This window comes from Micromesistius poutassou (genome assembly GCF_964030765.1).
Source record: "Micromesistius poutassou genome assembly, contig: SCAFFOLD_5772, whole genome shotgun sequence".
Lineage (NCBI taxonomy): Eukaryota > Metazoa > Chordata > Actinopteri > Gadiformes > Gadidae > Micromesistius > Micromesistius poutassou.
Window position 1 is genome coordinate 1 of NW_028177451.1, and position 13,468 is coordinate 13,468.

The following is a 13,468-nucleotide window of genomic DNA, read 5'->3' on the forward strand; positions in this document are numbered from 1 at the left end:
CTGTCCTAATCCATCGTTCTCTCTTCGCTGTGTCATTGGGTTTCAACAGACGTAGTCGTTTTCAGTGAGGTCAGCAGCATCCAATCCACAGCCAATCCCGGTGTGGCGTGACGAGGTCATAACAATAATAACAAGCTAGGGACGGCCAAGGTGTATCATTTGCCTACCTCCCCATTTCCCCACATCCCTCCCTACCTACCTCCCTCCCTCCCTCCCTCTCCACCTTCCTCCCTACTGCCCCACCTGCCCTTCTAGCTGTCTACCTCCCTCCCTATTCTCCCTACATCCCTTCCCTACCTCTCTACCTCCCTACTTAGTGCCATCACCCGCCCTGCTCCCAACCCTGCACACCCCTCTCTCCCCCTCGCCAAATCATACTCTGTCATGGGGCATGAGTCAGGGGAAAATCCCTCCGCTAAAGAACACCAACACGCAAGGCTCGCGGACAAGAAGTCACAGGCCCCACCGCGCACACCAGGCGGATAACTGCAGGCCAGAGGTGTTGCCGACGCCTGGGAGAGACAGATGTGTGTCACCGGGAAAACACTGGAGGCATCCAAGGTTGTTTTTATCAGAGGATGCTGTTACTATTGTAAAGGGGGAGGGGGGGGGGGGGGCAGGGAGATGGAGAGAGGGAGAGAGAGAATCTGAGAAAGACAGAGAGAGAGAGAGAGAGACAGAGATAGAAAGTGATAGAGAGGAACAGAAAGATAACGAGGGAGAGGAATTCACCTAAGGCGAACACGAACACCCAGAAATAGTTAGGTTTTCTTTGAAGAAAAGTCAGTTGTTATCCCATGATCTGAGATGTTTGATGGATGACCCAAAGTCAGACGAGAGAAAACTCCCTGACCGTCTTGGTAAAGGAATTATTTACCGAACCAACCGTCATCTCTCTGCCGCCAGACAAAGGGATTTATTTAGTGCTCCTGCGACAGCGCACAACGTCCAGAGCCCCGGCTGAGGACAAAAGGAAGAGACCGTGACGGCCGCTAGTAATTCATAAACGGAGTGGGGCGAGTGAACCTTGACATGCCTAACAGCCGCACGGCCGCACGGATTTGTACCGTCACAAACAGCTGTGCGTGTGAAATCACAGTCACACACACACACACACACACACACACACACACACACATACACAAAGACACACACCTATACACACACAAACAAACACAGAAATAGAAACTCGCTCAGGAAGAAGTACACAACGCAGACAAAACACTGAGGCTGTGAGCAGGTGAGGAGGAAGAAATAATCCCATCCAGCCGCAGCGGTGTAATCGCCTGGTTGCTGCTGCTGCTGCTGCTGCGGTTGTTGTTGTTGTGTTTTTTGGTTCGTCAGCTCCGACGGCATTTCATCATCTTTTACCACCTTGTAGGACAGAGAGGCGCTCGGCATAATAACTGGCGCCGCGCACCGCGCCCCTGAGCGCCTGGCAGTAAAAACCAACGTTTATAGTCTCTCTCTCCCGCGTCTTCTCTCATCTCACCGACGCTCGCCCGCCAGCCCGCCCGCCGCGGTACAAAGACAAAGGGAGAGAGAGCTAGACAAAGAGAGGGAGAGAGAGAGAGAGGGGGAGAGAGAGAGAGGGACAGAGAGAGAGACTGTTGCCTGTATGGTGTATTGTGCACTCGTTGTTTGTGCGTTAGTGTCTCTCTGTGCATACATGGTTGAAAGGGGATACGATAGAAGGAAAGTGAAGTGTGTGTGTGTGTGTGTCTGTGTGTGTGTATGAGAGTGTTTACACAAGTGACCTTGTATGTCTGTACAATGTGAAAGGCAGACCAAACAGCGCGGTAATATGCGGCGCGCTGACCTTTGTTCCGGTCAAGAGCCCTACCTTTGTCTTGCCTCGGTTTATGACCCTCCCCAGCCTTCTGTTGGCCCGTATATCTTCCGAGGTTTACAACCTGTTACTCTGTGTGTGTGTGTGTGTGTGTGTGTGTGTGTGTGTGTGTGTGTGTGTGTGTCCTAGTGTGTGTAGATGTTTGTGTTCAAGTGTGTGTGTAGGTGTGGGTTTATTGTAGTGTGTGTTCTTAGGGTGTGTGTGTGTGTGTGTGTGTGTGTGTGTGTGTTGGGGGGGAGGGGGGTTGTGAGTGTCTGTTCTTAGGGTGTGTGTGTGTGTGTGTGTGTGTGTGTGTGTGTGTGTGTGTGTGTGTGTGTGTGTGTGTGCGGTCTCCCCCTGTGGGAAGCGGAAAACCCGCTGCATGAGTCTGCTGTTGTTTCCTCTTCCTGTAAAGAAAAAGCAAGCGTCTAATTAAAACTAATTAGGATTATAAAACACTAAAACAACACATACAACGATACCTTTCCAATCCCCCGCTGAGATCTATCAATCTGTCGTCTGTCTGTCCGTCCGCTCGTCTAATGAAACCAACGTTTATTTACATGTTTTTGTTTTTAAAGCGCAATGCGTTCGTTAAGGGCGTCATTAACACCGCGCGGCCATTTGAATCGCCACAGTCTCCCTTCTTTCCCGGGCGATACGTTCTGCCAGTTGGTTTATGACGGCGTTGTAAAACTTTGAAAACTAAAAATTGAAAGTGCGTTATCTGCGTTATCTGTGGCTTGTTTCCTCCCTGTCTCACCTTTTGTTTTATGGTCTGCTTCCCTTCACAGAGACTCTGATGGACACCAAGTGGGCCACGACGGAATTAGCCTGGACATCACACCCTGAGACCGGGGTGAGTACACTGTGTGTTCTGTGTTTTTGTGTGTGTGATCGTGTGTGTGTGTGTGTGTGTGTCTGCTAAGCACGGCAGCTTAGTGTTATCCCAACAGAAAAGATAAGAGCGGGTAACATGATAGCCAAACAGACATGGGACAGCACAAAGGAAGGAGGCGTGCGCTGTGCGTGTGAAGGTGAATTTGCCGTCGTTGAGCTCTGTGGAAACCTTTAGCCGTCGCAACTCACAGACTGAGCTCATGCACGAGTGTGCCAAGAAGAACGCGGCGTTCAGCGTGCCGAATCAAAACACAGCAATCAGATTTCCAGCCACGGCTCCGCCCTCCCCACAGATGTCCCCGTTCTCTTCCTGCCTCGTTGCACTCTGAAAATGTGTAGGTAAAACGACCCGGGTTTTTTTTGTTGTCGCTGTTCGTCATCGCCCTGTAAAACACTGTGAAATATGTCCTCGGGGGTCGACCCCCCCCAGAAGGCGCCAACGGGGACCGGGAGGTGGGGGCCCCGGCCGTCCAAATCTTCCCGGACACAAAGTGGCCTTGACAGCGCGGGCTCCTGGCTCTCCCATGTGGTCCCTGGGAGGAACACAGAGGCAGGAAGAAGCATTGACCTCCCCTTCACTACACTTCAAAGTTCCACTGTGGCGGGCCCCTCCCTGTGGCCCTTTGTGACCGGGGCCCCCCTTTAGAATCGACAGAGGTTGCGCCTCATCTTTTGGAGAAGGGGTGGCTGGGGTGTGGGGGGGGGTCAGTTTATTTATGTCATTCAAAACCCATCTTCACGAGCGACGGTGCCACCCCAGCTGTTCCGAGTCACCCCGTCCTGTCCCAGCCCCCACCCCCCTACTCATCAGTACCCCGGCTTCTTCAGCCCCTTCCTCCCATCTAGAGGTTCATTAGCGACGGAACCTACTAATGACGCCCGATCACACGGCAGTCGTCTCCTCCTCAGCCCGGCATCCCTCTTCAAACCCCCTCCTTCCTCTCTAGGCCTTCCTCTCCACCTTTCTGCTCCTACGAGAAAGGTCAAACACTCAAGAGCAAAACGGCCCTCCTAGTTCGGAAGCCTTGCGACCACAGACCCACGGACGGGCCCTTTCTCTTTTGGGGGAGGGGTTGGGGGGTGCAAAACCCCCCAAACACACGGCAGATGCTCCCTTTCAGGGTGTCGACATACAGTGGAGAGGCTCCAGATTTCAGCCGTCACTCGAGGGGTGGTGCTCCCTCTCCCTCTCTCTCTCTCACTCTCTCTCTTCCTTTATTCCATGGGAAGATTAGCCTCATCCTTTCTTTGTGGGGTCTCGTGTCACAGCAGAAGGCACCACAGTTGTGGTGGTTATCTGTTGGACTCAGAGGGAAGAAGATTATGCCCCGCCCCCACCATCCTCCCCCATTGCAGAGATGCCTTCAGTTTGATGGACAGGAAGCCTTTTTTTTTTTTTTTTTTTACAATGTTTGTGTTTCACATACCATTAGGTGTCGGATGCCTCAGTGGCACATTCTTTTCCGATTTTAAAATATAAATGCAGGAGATGGGAGACAGCTAAAGGGAGGAAAGGTATTTTCCGGAGAAAGTCAAAGACGGAGAGAGGGGGGGGGCAGGGAGACAGACGCCACACACACACACACACACACACACACACAACTCTGTTTGTTTTTGTGTATGTGTCTGGGTATACCTCTGTATAACCATGTTTCATTAATCCATTTTTCTGCAGTTGATTCAGCATTCCTGTGTTTAAATTAAAAATGATCAGTGTTTGTGTATGTCTTTCGCAGTGTGTGTGTGTGTGTGTGTGTGTGTGTGTGTGTGTGTGTGTGTGTGTGTGTGTGTGTGTGTGTGTGTACGTGTGCGTGTGCGTGTGCATGCGCATGTACGACTGTGCTGTGTACATTGATCAAAACAGACAGACCCCTTAAGGGGAGATTCCACTTCCCAGCCTTAGGCTTAGTGCCTTAACTCAGACCCATAATGAGGCCCAGAGGGAGCGCATTGATAAGAGCAGAGATAGCTAGGTAACCTATCACAGCCAGCAGCCCATACAAGGAGGTAATAACCAGGGGGTAACATAACATCAGACTTATAGGGCTGTATCATGCATTCTGATAGCAGGCTTAAACAAGCTCCCCCACACACAGCTCGCTTCCCCTCGCTCGCTTTCTCGAAAACATCTGGTTTGTAAAATCGTACGTAAGTCAACAATGTCTTGAAATGTCTCGGATCGTCCGTCAGACGTTTTTGCTTGGGTTTATCACCGGGGGAAATTTGAGGGGGAGGAGTTAGCGATGGGGGGGAGGAGTTTGTGATTCAGAGCTTAAACAGCTCTTAGCCTAATTCTCAACTTTTCTATGTTTTTTTTTAAACTCACAGACTAATCAGGGTCCTCTGTTAAAAAAGGACGAAGATGGAAGTGTAGTAGCTTTTTTTGATTCTCACGTAGCAACTCATCTGGTCGGAGTAGATCGATGCTGAACCTGAGCCTCTTCCAAAGGGCCTACTTATTAATCCGGGGCTTGTTTAAGTGAAGCCTCACCCTGTGTGTCCGACTGCTGTTGTGCACTCTCCCCAGGACGTTTGAAAGTCTCAGACACACATAGAAACAAATCTCTCTCTCACACACACACACACACACACGCACACACACACATACACACACAAAGACAAACACATACACACAGGCAAACACACCATCAAATTAATAGCACAAAACAGCAGGCGTGTTTTGGAAAGTAAACATATGCACACATTTAGCACCGGCAAGCTCAGACTATCGGGCGCACCCCCACGGTGGGTGATTTATTATAGCAAACTAAATGCCCATTGACACTTCATGCTTTTAGCCATTCTATTGACCTGTGATGGTGATTATCGATTCCCTAGTGTCGCTTCCCACTGAGCCCTTCTCCCTCCGGCCGGTCCATCGCTTAAATGCCAAAGTCGAGCTTAACCTCTCTCTCCCTCTGGTCTCGCTATCTATACGTCTTTCTCTCATTCTCTATCTCCGGACGTCCCCTGAGGGTTAAACAAATGGCTGTGTCTTTTCCACATCCATATCCACCGTATTCATTACGATGCGCAGGAAATAACGAAGACGACGTAGGAGAAACTATTTAGCGGTTAGCTCCTCTCACTCGATTCCCTGTTTCATACCTGTTGTTTCAAGTATCCTTGAGAAAACGACCTTATGCTTCACTGTTAGGTCCATGAATAGCTGAAAATAAGTATTTTCATTGTTTTTCTCCAGTTTGCGTGCGCTCACCTTGTCAGAATGAATCTTGGGAAAGTTTAAGAGGCCGTCCTGTGACTTGGCTACACAAATTATAAAGCTCAATTACCAGCCAGTGTGCACACGTATTGTGCATTCCTCTTAGAATGAATCTGTGAGGATATAAGTATAGGTTATACAGGGAAGGAATGTGCACGTATTAAATGCCTGCACGACACATGCAGCACAATAATGCCTATTTGAGGGAACGGTTTAATGGTAATGTCCTCATTGCAGATTGAAAAACACATTTCATTATGGAGTCTAACTGCAAAGCTCTCAGTGCCTATTTAGCCTTCGCTCATCTAATGAAGCTGGTAATCAAAGTTTAGAAAATTAAATCCCATTTTATCCTTGGTAATTCGTCCCCCGGGTACCGCATTGCCACCATAAGATGTGAAAGAGTGTAGAAATGGAAGGCATGAAGGTTAACCGCCAGCCGTATCCCCACTGTGTTAGAGGACCACGCTATGCGCCGTAATTGAAGCCTAATTCATTTCATTTCATTTCAAACCTTTATTTATTCAGGGAAGCCAATTGAGAGCAAGCTCTCTTTTACAATGACGCCCTGATCACAAATATAGAACAACGCACACAACAGCGACACCAACGAAGTATCAAGCATAAAAGCAAAAAAAAAAAAAACAACAACACACAATTATAAACAGTCCACAGTGTAATCATCGGGTGTCAGATTTAAAGATATCTTAAGCAGACACAAGGAAAAACAACCTATGGTTGCAAGGCAATTTTGCCGCTTCTTACCGACAGTTAGGAGGTAAACATGCGACGGTGACTGTTGCGGAGGAAAGCGTGGCTGACACTGCTGTAATTGTGATGAATTTTCTGTCATGGCACCCCACTCGTCTATGCAGTAACCGAAGATGAAGTTGAAAAAAAACCTAAAAAAACATGGGGGGCGAGTACCCAAGAGCTTTCTAAAGTCCTTGAACACCAAACTGTCACAAAGTAAAATATAAATAAAGCACAGGATTAAAATCCCCCTTTTACTTGGCTAGGTTTGAAAATGTGCGTTATTAGGTCATTTCCTCATTTTGCATAGACGTTACATGCGGCTCATTTGGCAGACCCTGTGTATTCACGGGGATTTACATGATAAAGATCACATCTGTGTGTCTGTTTGTATGTGTTCCTGTGTGATCTCATCTGTCTGCCATGTATTTCTCTTCATGACAACATCCTAACCCGAGCAATCTCCTCATCTCCACAGTGGGAAGAGGTGAGCGGCTACGACGACGCCATGAACCCCATCCGGACGTACCAGGTGTGCAATGTGCGCGAGCTCAACCAGAACAACTGGCTCCGCTCCGACTTCATCCCGCGCAAGGACGTGCTGCGCGTCTACGTGGAGATGAAGTTCACCGTGCGCGACTGCAACAGCATTCCCAACATCCCCGGCTCCTGCAAGGAGACCTTCAACCTCTTCTACTACGAGTCCGACTCCGACTCTGCCACCGCCACCAGCCCCTTCTGGATGGAGAACCCCTACGTCAAGGTGGACACCATCGCCCCGGACGAGAGCTTCTCCATGCTGGAGTCGGGACGAGTCAACACCAAAGTGCGCAGCTTCGGCCCTCTCTCCAAGGCCGGGTTCTACCTGGCCTTCCAGGACCTGGGAGCCTGCATGTCACTCATCTCCGTCAGGGTCTTCTACAAGAAGTGCTCCACCACCATCGCCAACTTTGCTGTGTTCCCCGAGACGGCCACGGGCGCGGAGGCGACATCCCTGGTCATCGCGCCGGGCACCTGCGTGCCCAACGCCCTGGAGGTCTCGGTGCCCCTGAAGCTGTACTGCAACGGGGACGGCGAGTGGATGGTGCCCGTGGGCTCCTGCACATGCTCCTCTGGGTTTGAAGCGGCCATCAAGGAGACACAATGTCAAGGTATGTGGTTTTGACAGGTCTTTGGATGTATTTTGGCCATCCAGGTCAATCCATGGCAATCCACGGTCTTAGCTGCATCGTTGCCGCGTGTCTCTGACTCAGTCCTGACACGAGAGACCATCACTCAGCCCAGCAGAGTAAACCGGTTGAAGTAATCTCCCGGCATGCCTGTAAATCTTTACGAGCTCCAGCCTCCCCTGTTTTGTAGCTGACCACCTTGGAGAGGCACGGGGTAAAACTCTAATTTTACCAGGCAAGAATTCAAATTATGCTTTCTGCACAATGACCTCCATGTCAATGCCCCGCCACGGGGGAACACATGGTGGCCATTTGCTGATTGGCAGACCTCACTCGCATGCGTGGGGATTGAACCAGTTGCCTTTTTTTAAATTGCAATCTTCTCACTCTCTGTAGTTACTGCGCTGCCATGTCACTCATAATATTACACATCAGGGTTTGTAGCCTTGTTTCGTTTTTGGCAATTTAATCCCAGGGCGGCAGGCTGGGGCAGAAATAACAGCCACTGCTGGGAGCACCACTGTTCATATTCCTGACCCGAAGCTGAAGCAGAGGCAGCCTCTTGATAAACAAATGGAAATGCAGTGGGGGAGGGTGTGGGGGTAGAGGTGGGGATCGGGGGGGGGGGGGCTGTCAGTTTATGAGAGCACACGGAGGCACCCAAGATAGTGTCAGGCGCCTGATGGAGAACAGGATGGGTTCACAGAGGTTGAGACCAAGGTGAATTAAAACAGCAGGGGGTGTCAACTGGAATGGAGTGGAGGTGACAGTAGGGGTGGAGGTGGAGGGTTAGCCAAAGGCGAGGGATGGACAAGATGGAGAAGAGGGAGGGTGGGAGGCGAAGATTGAGATTGAAGGGGGAAGCAAAAGGGAGGAGGATTAGGTCTTGGGGTTGGAGGTCAAACTGAGAGTTGGTCAAACGAGAGACAGGGACTGTCAAGGTTATTGATCCAGCAGGGTTGATTGGAATGTGCCGATGCCTGTGTGTACGTGTGTGTGTGTGTGTGTGTGTGTGTGTGTGTGTGGGTTGCTGCACAAGCTTGAATGTCAGCACCTCCCTATAACCCCTTCCAGTATACACCATGTGGCAGGGTCCCTCTTTCCCTTTAATCCAAGAAGGTAGAAGATAAAAGACAGACAGAGCCTCTGGGAGTAATTATTCTGGAGCGCACATCACCGGGACGAGTGCTGCCTTGGAATTACGGACTGTATGTGTTAAATAGATGCCCACCAGAAGAGGTGTGGCCAAGTGTTAGGAAAAGAGAGAGAGGGAGTCGAGTGAATTTAGTGTGAGGTGTGAGGTGTGTGTGTGTGTGTGTGTGTGTGTGTGTGTGTATGTATGTGTGTGTGTGTGTGTGTGTGTGTGTGTGTGTGTGTGTGTGTGTGTGTGTGTGTGTGTGGTTAAAAACTCATTTGTTTGTTGCTGGCAGCTCAAGGTTGAAGCCCTGGCGACTGGCCCTGATAAAACGCTCCCTAATCAAGCCCTACCGGAAACCACTAAGGATAAATCTCTGCTCCTCACTACTCTCCTCTCCCCTCCTGCCTTCTCCTCTCCTGTCCTCTCTTCTCCTCCTCCTTGCTCCTCTATTCTCTCCTTCTCCTCTCCTCCCTTCTCCTCTCCTGTCCATTTGCTCTTTCCTCTCTCGTCTCAACTCCTCTCCTCTCCTGTGCATCCACCCTCCTCTCTCTGGTGTCGACTCCTCTCTCCTCTCTTGTCTCCACAACTCTCCTGTCTCCGACCTCATCTCTATCCCTTTCATCCATTGTCATTTAACCTACCCCAATCTCCCGTTCCACCTCACCTCTGCTTGTTCCTCCCATATCCCCTCACTTTTTTAATCAAATTTTGGTCATCCTTTCCTCTGTTTTGTTTCTGTTCTCCTCTCTCTCTCTCTCTCTCTCTCTCTCTCTCTCTCTCTCTCTCTCTCTCTCTCTCTCTCTCTCTCTCTCTCTCTTCCTTCTCTGATGCGAAGGACGTTGCTCTCATTAATACTATGGCAGAGTTACAGTAGGGGCGGCTGCATAAATATTAATCAAAACCAAACCTTTCCTTTTTTTCCTCCTCCTCCCCCCTCTTCTGATTTCACTTCACTTATTTTTCAGACCCTCCATTCCTCCTCTTCTTCTTCTCCCCTCCCTTCCTGCGCCACAATTTCCAATTTCAGCACACATTCTAATCAGTTCCTTAAGCTCCACGCTCTGCATGAGAGGGTAAGAGACAGGGAGTGGTGGGGGGAGGAGGAGGGAGGGAGGGAGGGAAGGAAGGAGGGAGACAGAGAAGGCTGCAAAAAAAGAACCTGCAGAATTAGCATTTTCTATGCACCCCCCCAACTCCCCGTGCACACACACACACACCACCACCACCACCACCTCTTCCTCCAGCTCCCTCCATCATCCACGCAGCTCCTTAAACAGGGGAGGTTGAAAGGATAAGGGGGGGGGGGGGGGGGGGTGGTAAGGGGTGACCCCCTTTTACCTCTCATGAAGTGGATTGATCAGCACTTTTAAACCTTCACAGTAAAAGAGGCTTAATTTATACCTTTTTTCCTCGAAAAGAGCTCCCCTAAGCAGCTCCTCGTTGGTCGACCGTGTTTTGACTAGAGAAAAAGAAGACTCACACCTCACCATGTTTTTACTGAAAGGCTCGCTGTGCGTGAATTCTGTGAAGTGCTCACGATGTTTCCTATAATGTTGCCGGGCACACCTTTTTTAAAGCAGTGGTCACCTGGGCCGTTTTATCAGGCAGGACTTCCTGTTCACTGCAGGTATAGATTACACACAGCCTACGGTCGCAGATTACACTGATTAATGGAGGAACGGGCAAACACACTCTGAGCTAATGTAAACAGCGGACGGATGTATCTCTATGCTAATATTTAATTTAAGGTAAAGAGGAGGTGACAGGAAACATGGCATGGGAACTGCAACTGGTGACTTTGAAAAAAAACAAAGGTTAACCAATCCAGCCCAGAACAGTGTTGTGTTTTTGGCGGGAAAAAAACAGTGTCCTTGACATTGACGAGTGCTCGTGCAAAGTGGACCTGTAAACCCGCCGTCTCTCTCTCTCTCTCCCTCCCTGACCTGCTCCCGCCCTTTTACAAAGCTCCGCCGTGGCAGCCTCAATCATCTTTTAATGACACAGTTTATCAAAGATATTGAGCCTTTCAAAGCGCCTCGCTTCCCAGTGCCACAGACACTCTGTAACTTATTAACTGAGTTATAAACTCTCAAACGGCTCCTATGAGTGGTGGCATGGCAGGAACAGAGGCCACTATTGTTTTGAGATTTTCCGTGCTGACCCTTTGATGGGGATCAGTCAGGTTAAAAGCCAGGTAGTTGGTGATTTCCATAAAATGCAAAATGGATGATGAGGTATGACCTCCACGGTCAAACTAACCCAAGGGCAGAGGCTCACATCTCGAGCTATGCTGCTTAGCATAGCAGTACACACTGTGTTGCATTGCACGGAACTAAGTTGAATTCAAGGCAAATATAACACAAATATACATGCAACATTTTGTTTATGAATGTTTATTTAGTTAATGAACCATACAGAATTTGTATTTTTTTTCGACCCCTAAACAATCCAACCAAACGAATGATCCTCCTCGTCTCCACATCTCTTTATCCCAACAGCCTGCAGCCCCGGTACCTTTAAGTCTAAGCAGGGTGAGGGCTCCTGCTTCCCCTGCCCGGCCAACAGCCGTGCCAGCTCCGGCGCCGCCAGCATCTGCTCCTGCAGAAACGGCTTCTACCGCTCAGACACCGACTCCCCTGATTCCCCCTGCACAAGTAAGTCAATGGCTAAAGGATAACGGCTAACGGCTAAAGGCTAACGGCTAACAGGTCCCTGACATGACGAGGAATACAGGTTTCCAGAAATATGTGTTATTTTCTTTAATGGAGGTAGTGTGTTACATTAACATTACATTTAGAGCATTTAGCAGACGCTTTTATCCAAAGGGACTTATCCGCTTTTCCACAAAACATCTGCATCGTAGCCACTGGCAAACATTTTGTGAACTTAGCAGAAAATTGGCAACTTTCAGTTTGCTTCTGAACTATTGCAGAGTGCCATTCCCATCTTTTCGCCTGAACGGCAATCAATTGTCTTTCTCGTCTTGCCTGTTGTCATCCAGATGTTATCATCAGTGTCTCCCAACATGTCCTACCCAAGGCAGAGTCTGGGATTTTTATCTGAAAGGAGGTGCCACAGTTTAGACTAAAGTAATGCAGGAACTAATCCGTTTACGGGTAAAGAGAAAGAAAGCTCTGTTGTATTCAGGCGGCTGGTTTGATTCTCCCACAGTGTGCTCACAGATAAGGCTGTAGTAATTGGATAAAAAGTGGCGGTTCTTAGGCAATACTTCTACTTGCCCTAGTTAGTTCCACGGTTTAAGCAGCCTGCCACACAAACCCAAACAGCTTCCACAACCACATGCTTAACCTTTACACACCATACATATTCATCATTTGAACTTCGTCCTCTCTCGTCTCTCTAAACAACTTCCAGGACAATGTCTTTCTCTCTCGCTATTCTAGAAATAAAATGTTCTAGTTCTCGATCGTTGTTGAAAAATAGACTAATATCAAATCAAGGATCACATCTTGCTATCTGGATTAATAAATGGGTCACACATTCAGTTAAATATCCAGGGAATGTAGCCATTCGAAAGTTTGGTGCAGTGATGCCAGCCACTGCTCCGAAATGTATTTTCCCCATCCACCACAGACGCCTCATGTGTCCTCAACACCACATCCTAATCTCACACCTTCCTCCACCCTCTCCTCCACACAGCGGTGCCCTCGCCCCCACGCAGCGTCATCTCCAACGTCAACGAGACCTCGCTGGTGCTGGAGTGGAGCGACCCGCGCGAGTCGGGCGGCCGCGACGACATCTTCTACAACGTCATCTGCAAGAAGTGTCTGCCCGAGCGCGGCATGTGCTCGCGCTGCGACGACAACGTGGAGATCTCGCCGCGCCACCTGGGCCTGGTGCAGCGCCGCGTGGCCGTGCGCAACCTGCAGGCGCACACGCAGTACAGCTTTGAGATCCAGGCGGTGAACGGCGTGTCCAACAAGAGCCCCTACGCTGCGCAGTTCTCCGCCGTCAACATCACCACCAACCAAGCCGGTACGTCCCAAACCGTACATATTATACCACCACCAGGTGTGAGTGTGAATAGCTGTCACAAAGCCGTTTTTGACAATCGGCCTCTTCTGACATCACAAGTTGGTGTGTCCACCTAGATGTATGACGGATAGATGAGCAACGTTTGTTACAGTCCACTCGGTAGGCTGGTAGACTGATCTATCCAGCACGCCTCAAGTGGACGCGCCCACTTGTGATGTCAGAAGAGGCAGATTTTTACAAACGGCTTGTAACGGCTAATCACACTCACACCTGGTGTAATAATATGTCACCTATAAGCTTCCAGGATTCCACGCCACGATCGCCTAGCTGCTAGGCGTCCTGGAGGGAGATGCCTTCACACCTAACTGCCTGTAAATTATCAAAAAAACGTGTAGTAAGCGAATGCAATGCAGTCTGCGATGCTGTGGTTGTGTGTTGTGTGTGTAGGAGTATGTTACATA

General features: G+C 49.5%; 1 protein-coding gene across 1 annotated transcript; it reads left to right on the forward strand.

Moving 5' to 3' along the window:
• Positions 1–2,622: 2,622 nt before the first annotated feature.
• On the forward strand, positions 2,623–13,007 carry LOC311376123 (ephrin type-B receptor 3-like; the record flags this gene model as incomplete). The annotated part of the gene is made up of 4 exons (XM_084491005.1): positions 2,623–2,687; positions 7,183–7,855; positions 11,510–11,665; positions 12,672–13,007. Coding segments are annotated over 4 exons (1,230 nt in total), but the record flags the coding sequence as incomplete, so codon positions are not given.
• Between the last annotated feature and the right edge of the window lie 461 nt (positions 13,008–13,468).